Here is an 18,066-nt window from a genome sequence, read left to right on the forward strand (position 1 = left end):
CCCTCTGTTTGCTGATTGGACCTACAAATATTTGACTGGAGAAAACCCAAGAATATACCGCAAACCCCAAGGGGGTAAGCTTCTCCTCGTACCGCAAACCTCCTATGGTGCCATTTTGATGCTACCAAGCCATCACCTCCCGTTAGCATTCCATTGACTGCCATCAAAGAATTTCTAATAAGGGAAGAAGTTCCACTCTCTCGTTACTTCCGGCTTCTGAACTGGTTGCAGTTCCACCAGAGTTCCATATAAGGGGCGCTCACAGGCCAGTGCAGAATGAATGGGACTCTATGGAGCTATACCCCTCGAAATCCACTTTTCTCAGGATATCATTTTTTGTCTAGTAATTTGAATGTTGCATTCGAAAGGGGAGGTTAAGAAAATACACACTGCTGGGTGTTTTTAAAGTGGCTTTTTTGTTCTAAAAAGCCTTTTAAAATGTCAATGACGTTATACACATATACGGCCAGAGATACTGCTTTACGGCAAGCTCTGAGTCGCTTCCTTTGTTCTCTCGAAGCATCGACAACACAGCTGACAGGTTAGGCTCTCCCTGTTAATACACATGCTAGAAAGAGGTTTGCTAATGTTTTAAAGACCACGCCGAAATATTCACTCTGACATTCTGGTTCTGCTTTGGATGCCGTCAAGCGGGATCTCCGATCGTAATCAGTCCTTCGCTGACCAATCAGCATTCATTAGCAGAATGCTAGCGTGTTATGGGCAACAACGACTCAACCTCTAAGAAATCGAAAGGACACAAGTTCTCGTTCATTCAACTTTTGACCTATAATCCATGTTGAACTTGCAAAAACTACAATCAAATCTGAGATTTCTCAACGACAATCAGGCGAAAGAGACAAATTTAGCCGTCTAGCTCCATAGAGTCCCATTCATTTAGCACTGGACCGCGATCACCCCCAGTGGAACTCTGGTGGAACTGCAACCAAAGTAGCTACAATGGGGCTAAATAGGGAGTGAAACGGATTTCCGTAGACGGGCTTTGCTGCCATTCATTTTGGCGCCACTTTGACAGCGAATAACTTTACATCTGAAGCGTTTAAAGACTCTATTTGTCCATTGTTTATTTCTAAAGAAACACGACAATGTATAAAAGGCTCCATTACCTTGTACCTCACGTTATGGCTCCGTAGCAGGCATTTTTGTAAAAATAGGCTAACGATTGTTTCATAACCACGCAATTTACTGTCACACAGTAGAGGAATTACCGTATAGTACAGAAGAAGCTCGCAGGCAGTTTCGTCTCACATTAGCTGTTTAAGTGTAATTACTAATGTTAACTAGCATTTTAGTTAGCAATAATTAGCCTGTGCCTATGTTATCTCCTTACATATACCTACGCTCTCCGTCTCTGCAAGATTTGGGAATGATTGAGATTTCTCTTGGCACAGCTACCAGAAGATTTACAACTTTCAGACACGTTGCTCACGGCACATTTACGTCGTCTCTCTCAGTTGGAGGCTGCGCGGTAAAGCTCAGCCATCACCGGAAAAGTGCTTCTAATGGCCTTCACTGGTCTCCGTCCAGAGCAACGGGATCTGTTGGTCCATTATATATATGTCAATGGCAAACCCAGACGGAGTACTTAAGGGAAATTAAAATTGAGCGGAAGTAAGTAGGAGGGTGGAGCCAGGCTGGTACAAACTGAGATTTGCTCTCATATTCAAGTTTATGTTCTGCTTGTTCAACGGTTGTTTAGTAAATTGGTCTTAAACACATTTAGTGAGGATTTGAATTGCTATCATTGCTGTCATTTTGGTGCTGGTGATTTTCCTTTGGGGCTGGCTAAAACCTCTTTCTCTATGCAGAAAAAAACCCTGCATACACGCTAAACACACAGTTTATGTACCCATTTTAATAACTCAAATAACGCTGTTATTTGTTTATCTCCAGGTGCTGATCTAGGTGGTCTCATGGACCTGGAATCTCTGTACCGCGGCGTGGAGCAGAGTATCAACCACACGCGAGCCGGGCGAATGCGCAGACAGAGTCTGGAAAGGGCCTACAACATCGAGGTGCTGCTGGGCGTCGACGACTCGGTGGTCCAGTTTCACGGGAGGGAGCATGTCCAAAAGTACCTGCTCACACTCATGAACATTGTAAGTGTTGGTGGCACACACAGTTAGAAACACACAATAACTCACACAAACAGACAGAGAAGTCGATAAATATATGTCAATTAAAAGAATGTAACCTGTTGTGTAAATTGCTGACACTAAAGGTTATTTTAGAGCCTGTGATCTCAGGTATCACATTATACACAGTGTACAGCGTGCTATCACACAACATATACTGTAAATGTGTCTTCATGTACACCCATCATCCCAAATGCCCAAAAATGACATTTGTTGTCTTGCTTAAAAAATAAAAAATAAAAAAAAAATAGGAAAACTGTTCCATTTGAGTTAAATGGGAAGTAAGTCACAGAGAGGTCAAAGAAAGAGGGTAACACACATCGAATGAACGAGGATTCAATTCCCTTCCTACATGTTCTCATCCAGCAATCAGGCATGGGTAATCCTTTCTTCTCTATCTGAATATGATGAGATTTCATTTGTTTGAGTGTGTGTGTGTGTGTGTGTGTGTGTGTGTGTGTGTGTGTGTGTGTGTGTGTGTGTGTGTGTGTGTGTGTGTGTGTGTGTGTGTGAGATGCAGAAACAGCAGGCTGTATGCTCCAGGCCACAACAACACTCCCAGGTGTGTGTGTGTGTGTGTGTGTGTGTGTGTGTGTGTATATGCGCTTGTGAGTTGTGACACTGAACACACTGCAGACTTTAATCTTTGCAAATTAAACCTGTGGTGAGAGTGCTGTTTGCACGCATTTGTAGGCGTGTGTGCGCACATTGGTGTGTGTGTGTGCGCGTCTGTTTGTGTGCGTTCTCCTGTTTGCTTTCGCTTGTATTGCGACCCACTGCGCAAGGAACCAATCTCTGACTGTTAAGCAGGTGCAAGCATACAGCAACAAATCCTACCACACCTCTTTGTCTCAGCTCAGCGCTTGAGAAAGAACAAGAGCCGCTGTGCTCTCTGCCTCCCCTTTTAGATATTTGTTAGACAGTATATGAGAAAGGGATATGCAGCCCTGTCGCAGCCCCCCTCTAATCTGTGGGGAAGAGATGGAGAGACAGAGGGAGAAGGAGTATTTTAAACAGCGCATTCGGAATAAATTACTGACAGCCAGATAAACAGAAATAAATAAATAAGGGCTGCCTCCCACGCGTGGCATCTGGGCGACTTTCTTCTTGAAAGTTTGCTTTGCTCCGTTCAGGATGGGTGCGCTCCTCTTCCCCCTCTCTCTCTCTCCCCCTCTCTCCCTCTCTCCTCCTCTCTCTGTTTTATATCTTTCTCTCACTCTCCCAGTCTCTCAGCAGCACCGAGTCACTCCACGCTAGGCTCTTTTGCATTTTGACTCCTCCCTGACTTGGGTAGTTTATGGCAACTAATCGACAACGATGTAAAAAATAAAAAGACATGTAAGGTAAATTTAGGATGAGGAGAGAGATTTAACAATATACAGTAAAGATGCACTCTAAAGATATTCATATCTAGGCAGGTGTTTTTGTTATTGTAATATGGTGGCTGCTTAACCACACAGAAAGATAGGAATACTTTAACACTGTAAAACCATGTCAAATTTATGGCATGATGTCTCCTCTCCAGTAGACCTGCACGATATTGAAAATAACTTACATTGCGATATTTTTTTCCCCTGCGATATATATTGCGATATGAAAAAAAGAAATTTTTACAAGAGGACATAAATAGCCCTATTTCGAAATACTAAATCATTCTCAACTACTGGGGTGATTTTGTAGGGGAGTGCATCTACAAAGAAAATAAAAATGAAAAAGGAAATTTTTTTATGTGAACCAGTCTTTGTTGAACTTTAATGCTTTACAAAAACCAAAGCAAGTAAGTGCTGTGACTACTCTTCTGAAGTGATTTTGGAGAGGGTAATTAGGAAGAAATACACTGGTTGACTGACATGACACCATTGTATTCATATAATATCAATCCAGGCTAAAGTGAATGATATTAATAATGCATGCATGTTGCTTCCTCTAAATTTCAGGTTGTGGTCGACTAGCGGGGCCTGCTTTGGTTGTTTGATAAATTGATTAAAATGTATCATGATTGTTGGTTTGCTGTGCATTCAGAGCCTGCATGTCACACTCTTCAACAAACTGTGTATCCAAGAGCACTAAAATCAGTGTAAATTACGTTATATCAGAAACAGACTGCTGTTGTAGATTAGTGTTACATTTCCAGCGTTGCAGCTGCGAACCATAACGTTAGTTGGGACCATAGACAGTATATAAGAATGGACCAACAGATCCCGTTGCTCTGGACGGAGACCAGTGAAGGCTATTAGAAACACTTTTCCGATGAGCGCTGAGCGTTACTGCGCAGCCTCCAACTGAGAGAGACAACGTAGATGTGACGTGAGCAACCTGTCTGAAAGTTGGAAGTCTTCTGGTAGCTGTGCCAAGAGAATTCTCAATCATTCCAAATCTTGCGGAGACGGAGAGTGTAGGTATATGCATAGGCGGAGTTTGACATTCAAGCCAAAAAAAAAAACTCATTGTAGCAGCTGAGACCTGGCCTACCACTTGGAGAACACAGCACGAGCACATATGGACAAAACAAACATGCTAAATAAACATATGTTTATTTTTAAAGCAGATTTTAAATTCCATTGTAACAATTTAACAATCTGCCCTTATGAAATCCAATCACGGCACGGCTGTCTTGGAACACAGTAAACAGGCGGTGGCGGAATGCCTAGACATTTAAATTAAAATTAAATTAATTAAACTAAAATGTAACAGTGAGCAATCAGTGTTCGACCTCCAGTCTGTTGAGACGCCTCTCCAAACGCAGAAACCAAGCGCAGTCACACCATAAAACGTTAAGACACATTAAGAAAAAAGATCCGTATTTTGCCGTAATCCAATGACACGGAAAAAAAGTAATCCACAGCGATCAGTAGATCCACAAAAAGGGTCACGGTGTATCCAACAAGGCCGATACGAGCGTCACATTCACCAGCCAGCTCCAAACAGGTGAACGTGGCCTCTCCACTTCGCCGTTTAAACAAAGTGGAATAAAACATAAAATAAAACAAATAATCTACGCAAAACGCACGATCAATTAGTAAGCTGACAGCAAATTTATATAGGCTACATGGCATTTAGGCAACCTTTATTGCAACGTTGGCACGGCAAGATGTCCAGACTAGTGAAACAGTAATTTTCGTTTTTTGCGTCCTGCAGAGCCCTGAAATTTTTTTTTTTTAACAAAGCAGTATATGAAATCAGATGTATTATCTACCACCATTTGGTTGTTTTGTGTTATTTAAAATATTTATAAAAGATCTGGTCATGCCAGACGTAATTATTCCACATATTTTTGAAACGGTGCAATTTCCCAGTTTCAGCCACCTGGGAAACTGGTGGCTGAAACTGCAGGGGGCATGTATCTCCGTCTGTCAGTCTGTTTGAATGATAAATTCACAAAGTGAGCTTAGAGTCAAGGTGGACAATTTGTGTGTGTGTGTGCGTGTGCGTGCGTGCATGCGCGTGCGTGTGTGTGTGCGTGTTGCAGAAAAGGGTGCAGTACTGCTGTCTGCAGGACATCAAAGCGCTCCCACAGAAAACCACTAAATCCTGTCTGCGAAGTTCAGCGACAGTGTCAAAGTGTGCGTGTGCGTAGGTTGAGTTAAATGTGTGTATTGGTAATTCCGCTTCCCACTTCTTTCCCATGTGTTTACCTCCCTTCCCCACATTGTATTTTTTTTTTCAATTGCATCAACAATAAGTCTAGTCACCTGGCTTAATTGTTCACAAACCATTTCACAATCTATCAGTAGATGAGCATGCACATGCATATATATGCACCATTTGTTTATTTTAACAAAGTGTGTATCTTTGACACAGGAGACCACAGTTTGCAGCCCTTTTCAGTTGGTTTCTTTTAACCCTGGCACTGTTTTCCCCTGATATTAATTTAAAATGTTTTAGTCGTTATCCTTAAATCAAACCTGGTCTATAGTGTTGGCAGATCTGAAAACACTTATGAGTCACTTATGACTTACATATGGGTAATTTTGAAGGGCAATGACAAACAGTTAAAGGACCTGTTACCTGACTCTTGATCTAATAAGCTGCCCTCTTCATTTGGAAAGTACAGGAATGTGCTACTTTGCTTGATAGTTAAAGCGTAACTCTCGCCAAAATGCAACCTAGGGTCTTTTTGTGAATGTACCCGAGTCAAACTTTCTTTTAAAAGCATATTTAGGACGGAAACGCCACTTTTAAGATTTATCGTATTTTTGTTTATTTTTCGGTCAAATGGCCTTTTGAATGGGAGAGCTAGGGGCACTACTAACATCGCATCAAAATCGCTATTTTTAAAACACTAAGAAGGCTCGACACAACATGAAACTACACATGAGCTCGAGCATTGAGAACATTGCACAGAGTTTACTAAAAAGAAAGGTTTTGAACAACTCACTGTTGTTCTTCCAGGCACCGTCCATCTCGCAAGTCAAAAATAGTCGAGGGAGGAGAGTAAAGATGGAAAGCTCCTAAAGCTTAGCTTGCATGGATAATTTATTGTTTTGTCGTTAGTAAAAAACAATATTGACCTTGTAGTTGAAAAAGGAGCCTCATATAAGAATGACATTTCCTCCTATGGAATCCGTTCATTCGCATTCGGAGATCGCCTATTTTTGAGAAAATGGCGGATAGCGTAAACAACAACTGCTAACGTGAGTTGCTCAAAACCTTTCTTTTTAGTAAACTCTGGGTACACAAACAGTGTTCAATGCTCGAGTTCATGTGTAGAGCCCCTGGTGATACTTTGAGCAAAGTTTCATGTTGTGTCGAGCCTTCTTAGTGTTTTAAAAATAGTGATTTTGAGGCTATCATAGTAGTGCCCCTAGCTGTCCCATTCAAAAGGCCATTTGACCGAAAAAACGAAAATACGGTAACTCTTAAAAGTACTAATTATGCTTTTAAACGAAAGTTTGACCCGGGTACATTCACAAAAAGACCCTAGGTTGCATTTTGGCGAGAGTTACGCTTTAATGTTTGGAACTAAAGTGTGGCTCTATTAACAATTTTTTTTGTGGCGGAGAATGTCTTTGTAGATGGAAAAATAAAATACTGGAATGATATGTAGATGCACAGTAACATTTCTACAATAATGTACATTTTAGACTTTTTAAAGGGTAGAGAGGTGTTTCACTTGATATGGGGTCTTTTTTATTGAAAGACGAGACAGAACACTGGCATCAAACTTTAAGTAGTGTGTGGCGTATATTTAATGTGATTTGGACAGGGAGGACAACACAAACAAGAAAAAAAACAACCATAATGGCAAGACAATTACCCATGTCAAATCTAGAAAGAGAGAGACAGAGAAAAGGCAACACAAAAGGGGGAAATAAAAAATCAGAAAAAAATAGAGAAGGGGTGGAGAAACGGCTGGCCAGTAAGCTCTGTGCGTTGTGTTTCGCTTGGCCACAGGTGACAAAGTGGGCTGAAGCAAGAGTGTTGTAGCAACAATGTTGTGATAAATCCTGTAAAATATGCTGTGTGCCAAATGCCAAGTGGAAGCCATTGTGCGGTAATCTTCCCATGGCGAACATCATGGTGATGGATTTAGTGGCCAACAGTGATCTGTCTGTCTACCTGTCTGTCTCACCCATTAATGAGGAGGAGAAGAGACCTTTAGATAGGTGCTGCTTAGTGTTAATCACACTCTCCATGGATATGAATAGTCACTACTGATGAGGAAGGTACACGGGTGTGTGTATGTTTAATTTAAATGATGCATATTGGCATACTGAGGTGTCTTTTGTCTGCACCTTTATACCTCCAGTATGTGATAAGGCTTTATTTCTGTAAGAGCTGGCAGGAAGTGGTGTCGATTGTTCCATCTTGTCTTTACCAAAGCTCCTGGAGGCAGTGAAAAAGTCATATTAATGAGTGGTAGGAAGAGCTGGGAAAGGAGAGGTAGTCCAGGTAATAATAGACACCTTGTTAGCTGGAAGTGTCACAGATATGTACAGTAAGGAGCACTGTCAGACTGAGAGCTCAAACTTATGGGTCTCAATTTTTAAATATTCCCATGTGTGTTGACAAAAAAAATGTAGAAAAGATGTCCAAACTCTAATTTATGTAGCACTCGAGCCAACATGTATCAGATGACTCAGTTCTGTCTCATCAGCAGCAGAGTGTTTTTAATGCATAATTTCAAAATGTCTTCATGATGAGTTGATGTACACAATGAGCTCAGTGTATTAAGCACTGTGAAAATGTTCATATTATACCACAGTTATCTAGAATGTATTATAAACCTTTATGAGCATATTACTGCTATGTATTTTAGTCTTAGTAAGGGCAGAGAAATCAAATTCTTACCTTAAATGTAATTTAAATATTTAAACTGAGGTATCATTGTACAAAATGTACCGTAGGTGTGAACCTGTGGATGAGAGCAGCTAATGAAGGGCCGATTCAAAATAGCAAGACAGAACTGCTCGTGTCTCTCATGTTCTTGGGTTTTTAGTCTGGACTATCCCTCCCTTATTCTCTCTTTTAGAGAGAGAAAAATTCACTTTGTTTTGCTTTGCTTTTGCAGTAGTTAACATCTCTCCTTCCTTTTCATGATTTAGATTTTAATTGAATCTCTAACCCAACACTGAAATTGAAAAAAACATCCAGATTAACAGGTTATAAATGTGCAGACCAACAAAAGCAGAATTTAAGTTATTCATGTTTTCTTAAGCAGCTAAAGGGTTAATTAAATGACTTTTGTTTGAAAACATGAGTAAAACAGGCCTATATTTCCATACCTATATTATATGTGGTTAAACAATTGCTGCCTTTAATATCACTCCTTGCTCATCCTTTGCCAATTTTCTCCTACATTCTCTCTTCAATTCGTCCTGCCTTTTGCAGAGTTAAGTGACAGGCCGTGGCTGCATTATTTATCTGATAGTAATGACTTTGTGCCTTGCTGACCTCTAGGCCTGCATTAGTTACTACACACACACACAGACACACACACACACACACACACACACACACACACACACACACACACACACACACACACACACACTCACACAGTCTACCTTGGACACCTGTAGCCTGGGTGGTAAATAATGACACCTGGTGTCGCCCTTCAGCAGCATTAATGAGACACATGCCTGTACAGTTGTTAACAATGAACTCTGTGTATGTTGTGACTGTGGGTGTTTATGTGTGCATGCATGGGTAATCACATTTCAGTGAATATGTGGGTGTGTTTGGGATTATGAATCGCTGTGCCATATCTGTCCTCTAATGTACAGAATCTGCATGTGAAGTGTCTGACTGTATGCAAGTGTTAAAGTACATGACAGACATCAAGCTAAAGTTAGGGGAGTGAAAGGACACTACGCTGCCTCTGGGCGTGTGTGTGTGTGTGTGTGTGTGTGTGTGTGTGTGTGTGTGTGTGTGTGTGTGTGTGGGGGTGGCTGGGTGTGTGTGTGTGTGTGTTGCTGGGTGTGTGGCTGGGTGTGTGTGTGTGTGACTAGGTGTTTGTCATTAGAGTGGACCTTGAATTGTCAGGGTCACCTGGAAGTCAACTGTCCCTAATTAGCTTAACAGTTGTCAAGGAAACGGACTAAATCAGGCCAAATGTGAACTGACCAAGCCAAGTGTCCATGTCATCTCAGACAAACACCGCTACACACACACACACACACACACACACACACTCATTATGTGTCATTTACTCACTTATACTTCAGCCTGCAAAAATAACGAGAGAGTGAGACAAATGTTACCAAATGAGACAGAAATACCAGCCGCTTGCCAGTCAGACAGACAAGATGAAAACTGCAAAAACACACACACACACACACACACACACACACACAGAGTCTCAGACAGGGTCAAACAGAGAAGACAACAACATTCTGTCTTTGTTTGGGGGTTGCTTAGCGACTCTTTTTTTAATGTGTGAAAGAAGCATCCAAAATATGGAACTGAAGGTTGCTGAAAGAAAACTTATTTTGTGTCATTGACTCTAAAACTCATCCTCTTTCCTTGTTTTCAGGAACTAAATCTTATTATGAAATACTAAAAGTATATATATTTTTTAAATGTCATTAGTTTTAACATCATTGGTTGTTGTCACTGAACTTTGTATATTGTATACATTATATTCAGTTGTGGAAAGTGTAATTACATTTACAAGTACAATTTAGAATGACTTGTACTTTATTTGCACATTTCCACTTTATGCTACTTTATAAATCAACTTAATAACATTTCACAGGGAGATAGTGTAGTTTTTACCTCACTACATTTATCTGACAGCTACAGTGACTTTGCTTATTAGGATTTTACATTCTAAACATATAATCAATTTATAAAATATGATGCATTATTACAGATTACCACTTTGGAAAACTACAACAGTAGAATGTTTTTAGTAAGTCCAGAGTACGACAGAGACAACTTGTACTACAAATGTACAAAAATGTCTCTCAGGAATATAAATAGTCTCATAGGAATATGAAAAGTCTTTCAGGATTTCTTTCAGTTAGAGTCCTGGAGGAATTATGCAGGTATTAGGCAGGAAAATGAATCTCAGCTTTGTAAGTGTGAGAAATTACTCAAGAAGCATCACTTAATAAATCTCAGCCAAGTCTCAGTTTTGACTTGTTGAGTTTTTTAAAGATGTGACCATTGACTACTTGAGTATTACTCTCTTATTTCCTTCATGTAATGCTCTGTTCCATTCACAGTTGAAGGTCAAAAAGTCCCGATTACAGTACTGTCACAGACTAATTACAGCCTCCATTATTTCTTGTGTTCCAGCTTGGAAAACCAACACATGGTCTTCTGACATAAAATGCAGATTCCACTGAAACCACTTATGTTATTTGAGTGACATTTGGCTACATTAGTAAGTTAGCTTAGAATGCTGGCAACTGTCAACTTTAAATTTCAGAGGTTAATTAGTATATTTGATTATTTACCAAACAGATGTTCCCGATCGTGAAAATTAAACATGACTTTATTTTCTGAAATGATGTTAAGCTGTTAAGCCTTTAAGTTGCAGCCATGTTTATGTGGTGATGTAAACAAATAAATGTATTCCAGTCGGTTTGTGGTTACTGAATTAGGATTCTGACTTGAAGAATCATTGCACTGGATTTTTCCGAATACGAGGATGGAATTTCCGACTCAACACAGAGTATGGAACATACTCGCGTTAGGAGCGTTAGGTTACTCTCTTCTTTAAAACCTGCAGCTCTACACTACATTTGTTTTCTAAGAATGCTTCGTTTCCACTCCCTAAGCTCGTTCTATGTCCTCATTTTTCGTCTGTGCTCCCTGTCCTCTCCCCTCTCTGCTCAGCTTCTTGTCTCTATCCCTCTGCCTCTCTGTCTCTATCTGTAGCATTCCTCAACTCTCTACCTTTCCCTCGCTGGGTGTGTGTGTGTCTGCAATTTTGTTCTTCATCTCTGTACCTCTGTGTGTGTGTGTGTGTGTGTGTGTGTGTGTGTGTGTGTGTGTGTGTGTGTGTGTGTGTGTGTGTGTGTGTGTGTGTGTGTGTGTACAGTATGTGTGTGTCTCTTTCTCCACAGCGTGTCCATAAGCCATCTCATTACGGCTGTCTGTTTTTACATCCCTTTGCCTCATTAGGCACTGAACACAGCCACTGAGGACAGCAGGCCTCAACTCCTGCGCCAATTTACCTCTCTCTCTCTCTCTCTCTCTCTCTCTCTCTCTCTCTCTCTTTATATGTTTTTCGCCAGTATAATGCTCTCTGCATCTTCCTTGTCACACATTACCTTGTATCCTTGCATTAAACTCTTTCCTTTCTTTGCATCTTTCTTCCTTCATCTCCTCTCCATCTCTGCTCATGGGAAACTAAGTTCCTTGCACTTTCCTTAACTTCCTTTTCTCTCTTTTTGGGGCCTTTCTCTTCTCTTCTAATCTCTCATATCACTGTGTTGCTGGTAGTATAATTTAGGTTTATAATTTGTAACTACTGTATTTATTCATGGTTAATAATTCATCATTAATCTGTTATAAGCCATTTATAAGCTTTATTAGAAACGGAGAAAGCACTTAAATGAGCATTAATTGATGGATTAGTTCCATCACAACCCAGCAACTCAAAAGATATAATGGCTTATAACTGATCTATAAAGCATTATTAAAAGATTTACTGTATTAACCATTAATAAAGCTATTGGATACAATTTAGAAACCATTTAGATATCAGATTAGATGTTGTATTTACTCTGCTGAGACTTGTGTTCCCTCCTGTTTCTTTCTATCTCACTCCAGGTGAATGAGATCTACCATGACCAGTCTTTGGGAGCAAAGATCAATGTGGTTCTGGTGCGGATTATCATGCTGTGCAACGGCAAGGTAAGACCTGACAAGACACAAGTTTTACTCAAAAGTCGACTGTGATGCAGTTCCTTAAAAGTGGATGCCTTGTCTCTCTCTGTCAGCACTATCTTTGATACTAGGATTTTGCTACAATCGCTTTAAGTACCTACAGTAAGCACAGCCAAGTTGTACACACACACTCATAAACAAACACACAGACACACACAAGCACTCATGAGCATGCACTGATGCCCGGAGCCTGTTATTCCAGTGGACTGAGCAAAAGAGGAACTAAAAGCATGCAGCATCCCAGGGGAGTGTTTTCAAGTCGCACGCCTTCACAGTTCAGCACCAAAGCACACAGAAACTCTGTCTGTTATGCAATCAGCCTTCCTCCCTGTAGGCTGCAGCACAGAATTATGGGAAGTCCAGGCAAAGATAAACAATCAATGATAGCCCTCCCTCATTCATAAACAGAGAGACCGGACGAAGGGGGTAGCATCCTTTTCTTCTGGACTGTAACTCTATCTTCCTGTCTGTGCTGAAGAGAAGAAGAGAGAGAGAGTGGAAGAGATGGAAAAGGAGAGATAAAGCAAGAGATGGCAGGAATGGAGAAGGGCAGGGATTACCCCACAGGATGATACAAGGAATTTTATTGCTGGATAGGTAGTCTGTGATACACTTGTGCTGCTGTAGCCTTATCTCTTCCTCTCCTCTCTACATGTCTACAGTCCCAGTGGAGCCCTGGAAACACACACACATGTACACACGCGCACACACACACACACACACACACACACACACACACACACACACACACACTCTCCTACATTGGTCATTCAGAGCCAGCCCCTATGCAGCTTCAGCCAAAGCTCTGGCTGTCCATCATCCCCAATTACCGTGGCAACAGAGCTGCACCCAGACAGCCTGCCAATTGGCTATGTGACCCTGAATGCAGGCGCACCTACATACCCACACTGCACACACACACACACACACACACACACACACACACACACACACACGTACGCACCACAGCATTCCAAATACATGAAACACACTGAAACACACAAGCACCTGATGAACATGATGAAGCACACGTGTGCAGTGCACTCTGTCTAAGGCGTGTTTGTGCAGAGGCAGGCCATATGTCTTCACTGCAGCACACTCACATGACACACTGTTTGATTCAGCTGTGCATTTTGAGTGTGTGAAAACGGCGAGGAAATGTAGAAAGCGAGGCAAAAAGGAAGCAGTGGAGGAGAGAAATGGAAAGACTTGTACAGCAGAATGTAGGGAGGGAGAGGAGTGGAGATCTAATGAGGAAGAGAATGATAGGTGAAGGTGAATAGAAGCAATCGCTGCTATCAGGGTGTTAATCATAAGTAAATATTCTGTAATTGGACATGTTTTTTACTATTAGTGCATACCTCATTAATAGGCAGCTCTGTGTTCAGTTTCCTATTCATTATTGAAGCCATCAAGATTACAGGATCCTAAATCCTTCATTAATGTGAGTACTCTGTGCGTGTGTGTGTGTGTGTGTGTGTGTGTGTGTGTGTGTGTGTGTGTGTGTGTGTGCGTGTGCGTGCGTGCGTGCGTGCGTGCGTGTGTGTGTGTTGTACACCTCAGCAATTTGCAAGATGTGCTGACAAAATACAACATTGTGACACTGCCCCCTACAGGGTTGAATAAAAATGTATGTAAATGTATCAGAACTGTAACCTGAAACCTGAAGTAGCAGGTTTAGTTCTCTGTTTTTGTATAATCTTTACGCCATCTTCTCTCTTTCCCTGTATGCGTCTCTCTCTTTTCAGTCCATGGGTCTGATTGAACTGGGAAACCCATCTCAGAGTCTGGAGAACGTGTGTCGCTGGGCCTTCCTGCAGCAGAAGCAAGACACAGAGGACACAGAGTATCACGATCACGCCATCTTCCTCACACGACAGGAATTTGGCCCCACGGGCATGCAGGGTAACGGAAGACATGAACATACTAAACCCTTACGGTTTAACATATAGTACATACATCGAAACTGCACGCACACCCTCTTGAGGACCTAAAACTCACACTAAGCACACATGGTAAACTCCCCTCTTCCTCCATAAAGCTGCATAGTGCACCGTGGGTTTGGTGGTTTTCTGTGCAGCAGAGTGCAGGCTAACAGGCAGACCCAGGGGAGAGGCCTCTAAAGGCAGTGGCCTAGCTATTCAGAAGCCCTTCAGCTGCCCTTGGGCTCAGTCTTCACCAGCAGAAAATCAATAGGCAGAGCGGGCCAGCCACAGTCCCACAATTAAAGGCAGTACTGGACAGACATGCACACAGGGAGTTGGAGATTGGCATATGTAAGGTTGGAAGGCGATGGTTTAGGGTTAGGATTAATGTTTCAAAGATTGCTGTGTTTAAGTAGTATACATTATGTCACAGATACAGATACAGATGTATATTTCAGTATTTCAAATTAAAGATTTGCCTAAAGACTGACTTAAAATATTGTTCAAATATTTATGACAGAATTTAAGAAAATATATATAGATAATTTGACAATATGAACACAATGAGTAATATTTATGTTTATTGGGCTCTCACTGATGTGTTTATTTTGGTGGGTATGGACAACTTATCTAAGTTATACACCATTTATCTTCTTCTTGCTACTTTTCCATCATGCACATGTGAATAGGTTTGTTAGATTTGTGTACATTTTGTGTGAAATGTTGTGTTGGAAGAATATACTGAAATGAGCAAAAATATAACACAATAACAACAATAAGTCTACAAATCCTGACCATTGTGTCTTTCTTCCTGGTTGCCTAGGTTACGCCCCAGTGACGGGCATGTGCCATCCGGTAAGGAGCTGCACTTTGAATCATGAGGATGGTTTCTCCTCTGCCTTTGTGGTGGCACACGAGACCGGACATGTGTAAGTGCACTTGCTATAACAAAGTCTTAAAGCCTGCCCTCGGCAAAAGACAACAAAGCAGTCTTATAAGACTGTATTGATTTATGACAGTTTGGTCCATCGGTCACCTCAGCCAATTTTCTGATGAGAGAATTGCTACTACCTCCCTCCCTTTGTTCCTTGTTCTTCATCTCCTCCCACCAATGTTCCCAATCTGTCTTCGCTGGTTCATCTCCTTTCCCTTCTCTCTCTCTCTCTCTCTCTCTCTCTCTTTCTCTCTCTCTCTCTCTGTCTCTGTCTCTCTCTGTCTGCAGGCTGGGGATGGAGCACGATGGCCAGGGGAACCGCTGTGGCGATGAGGTACACATGGGCAGCATCATGGCTCCACTGGTGCAAGCTGCCTTCCACCGCTTTCACTGGTCCAGATGTAGCATGCAAGAGCTGGGACGTTACCTAAGGTGAGACACAAATAAACAAACACACACACACACAGGTCGATACTACTATTTTTTTACTGAATTTGTATCCTGTTGATATTTTGTGTGATTTTATTTTTATACTAAAAGTTATTATATTACAAAGTGTACAAGTCTTACTGCCTGAATGGTTTTCAATGTGAAAAAACCCAAATGTCATGAAGGTTTCATGAAACGTTCCATTAAACACATTTTAATGCCTTTTAATGAATTTTAGGTAAGCTGGCAGCTTCTGAAGGCATAGTGATCCACCACGCATACTACGTGAAAACATTTGAATAAATTAGGGATTTAAAGTGTATAAGAGCTAAACCTAGTCATTAATTGCATTAATTGATCGACAGACAAACAAACAACAACATTTATCAGTAACTATTTTGATTAATTAAGTACATTTTTAAGCTAAAGTGCCAAAGATTCATGGCTTCAACTTTTCCAATGTGAATTTTTGCTGATTATCTTAACCCTCTGTCACAGTACCTTGAATATCTTTTGGTTTTGGAAAATGCAAGCGATTGAAAGATGTCACCTTGGGCTTTGGGAAATTGTGTGTTTTTCACCGTTTCATGACATTTTATAGAGGAAGTTATTAATAAAGATAATAATAATAATAATAATAATAATAATAATAATCTCAAGGTTAATCAAAAATGAAAATAATCATTAGTTGCAGCCCTAGATTGAATACTGCACAATGACATGAATAACTGGAAGAAAAGAAGAAAGTCACATTTCATCACATTTGTTTTACTCCTCTTGCAGTTCCTATGACTGTCTCCGTGACGACCCCTTTCACCACAACTGGCCATCCCTGCCTCAGCTTCCCGGTTTGCACTACTCCATGAACGAACAGTGTCGCTTTGACTTCGGCGTGGGCTACACGATGTGCACCGCGGTAAGAGATCCCCATAGTCCCATCGTCACTTTACTAACATAGCATAGAGTTTACTAACAACTAGCTGCTCTAACATACTGAAGAAGGCAACGTCTACAACAGTTTCCACCAGTCATGCTTAGCATCACTCTATCTCCTGAGATGATGCAGTTTTTCAGAGTTGGGGTAAACTCACTTTGAATTCAGTCTATTCAGTTAATTCAGAATTTGCTGAATTTCACTGTGGAAGATGCATTTGTACTCTTGAGCTCTAAAGGTTTTCTAAACGCAGCGCTGACATCTATCTCTGATCTACATTGTAATGAAAGAGTCACACATACACAGTTATTCACATTCTTCTGATGTCCTCTGCTTTCCTCTCCCGGCCACTGGTGGGATTGGCATCTTGCTTAAAAGCAGGTAATTGTTTTTTATAGCTATTTCTTTTTTCTGTTGTTAAATATGATTTTTTAAATGTATTTTAACACAACACTTACCTTGATACCACAGTGCCTTTACATGATCCTGTCACAAACAGTATTTTTGTAAACACAAATGGCCACACAGTTAGACGAGGTTCACCCAGCTTCAGCATCTCGCCTTGTCACCCTCACCCACTCTTTGACTGTGAAGCCATTGTGGCACACTGTTGGGAAGCTGTTGGTAGATTGACAAAGGGCTTGTTCAGGGGCTTTGCACACATTGCTAGATTACCCTCTATTCTCTTGTCAAACCCATTCCCCTCAGCTACAAAAGGCGGGCCAGTCAGGAACGCAGGTAAGGTAACCCCACCTCCCGGAAGGGAAAAAACATTTGTTTTCTCAGATTTTCTTTTGTCTTCTGAAGTTGTAATTGTTTGTAACGTTGCTCCTTACTTTACTTTTTTTAATTTTTTTTTTTTTTACTGTACTTTGTTTCTCTGTTCTACCCATCATCATATTTTGGATGTTAGTCTGCAGGATTCTAAAATGCTCATTTCCAGAGGCAGTGGCTGTAAAATCCCTAAAAATACTAACTATACTGGTTCAGTGGCTATGGGGCAGTTCAACAGTTGAACTGTACCATATCCCGATTTCTTTCAAATCTGTGTTAAATCACAGCAGCGCTGGCAGGAAGAGCCTCGTTATATTGGCACACTCGCGACTATAAACGAGTGGAAAAGGTTGGAAAGATGTCTTTCCCATCCAAGGGGAAAGGGCTGAGCCAGAACAGAGGCTGTTTTTCCATGTTTCACTTCAGCTTTTAGGATCCTCCAGTCTGATGTCATTGGTGATTACCCACCACAGTCTAGCCATTGATTGCGACTCGCCCTCTGACCTGCAAAGGTCCCCTGGGGTCATGGTGGGTATGAAAGTCTGTGGAAAGGAGGGAGGAGGGCACAGCCCC

At 41.2% G+C, this 18,066-nt stretch overlaps 1 protein-coding gene across 1 annotated transcript in view; it reads left to right on the forward strand.

Annotated features, from left to right (window-relative positions):
- LOC144524469 (A disintegrin and metalloproteinase with thrombospondin motifs 2-like) overlaps positions 1-18,066 on the forward strand; it is a 122,596-nt gene that overhangs the window by 91,304 nt on the left and 13,226 nt on the right. The window contains exons 4-9 of the mRNA XM_078260761.1: positions 1,915-2,120; positions 12,381-12,464; positions 14,246-14,402; positions 15,246-15,351; positions 15,645-15,788; positions 16,569-16,701. Of these exons, the coding sequence (XP_078116887.1) occupies positions 1,915-2,120; positions 12,381-12,464; positions 14,246-14,402; positions 15,246-15,351; positions 15,645-15,788; positions 16,569-16,701 (830 nt within the window). The remainder of the gene's footprint in view (positions 1-1,914; positions 2,121-12,380; positions 12,465-14,245; positions 14,403-15,245; positions 15,352-15,644; positions 15,789-16,568; positions 16,702-18,066) is intronic.

The sequence above is a fragment of the Sander vitreus genome, chromosome 10 (genome assembly GCF_031162955.1).
Source record: "Sander vitreus isolate 19-12246 chromosome 10, sanVit1, whole genome shotgun sequence".
Classification (NCBI taxonomy): domain Eukaryota; kingdom Metazoa; phylum Chordata; class Actinopteri; order Perciformes; family Percidae; genus Sander; species Sander vitreus.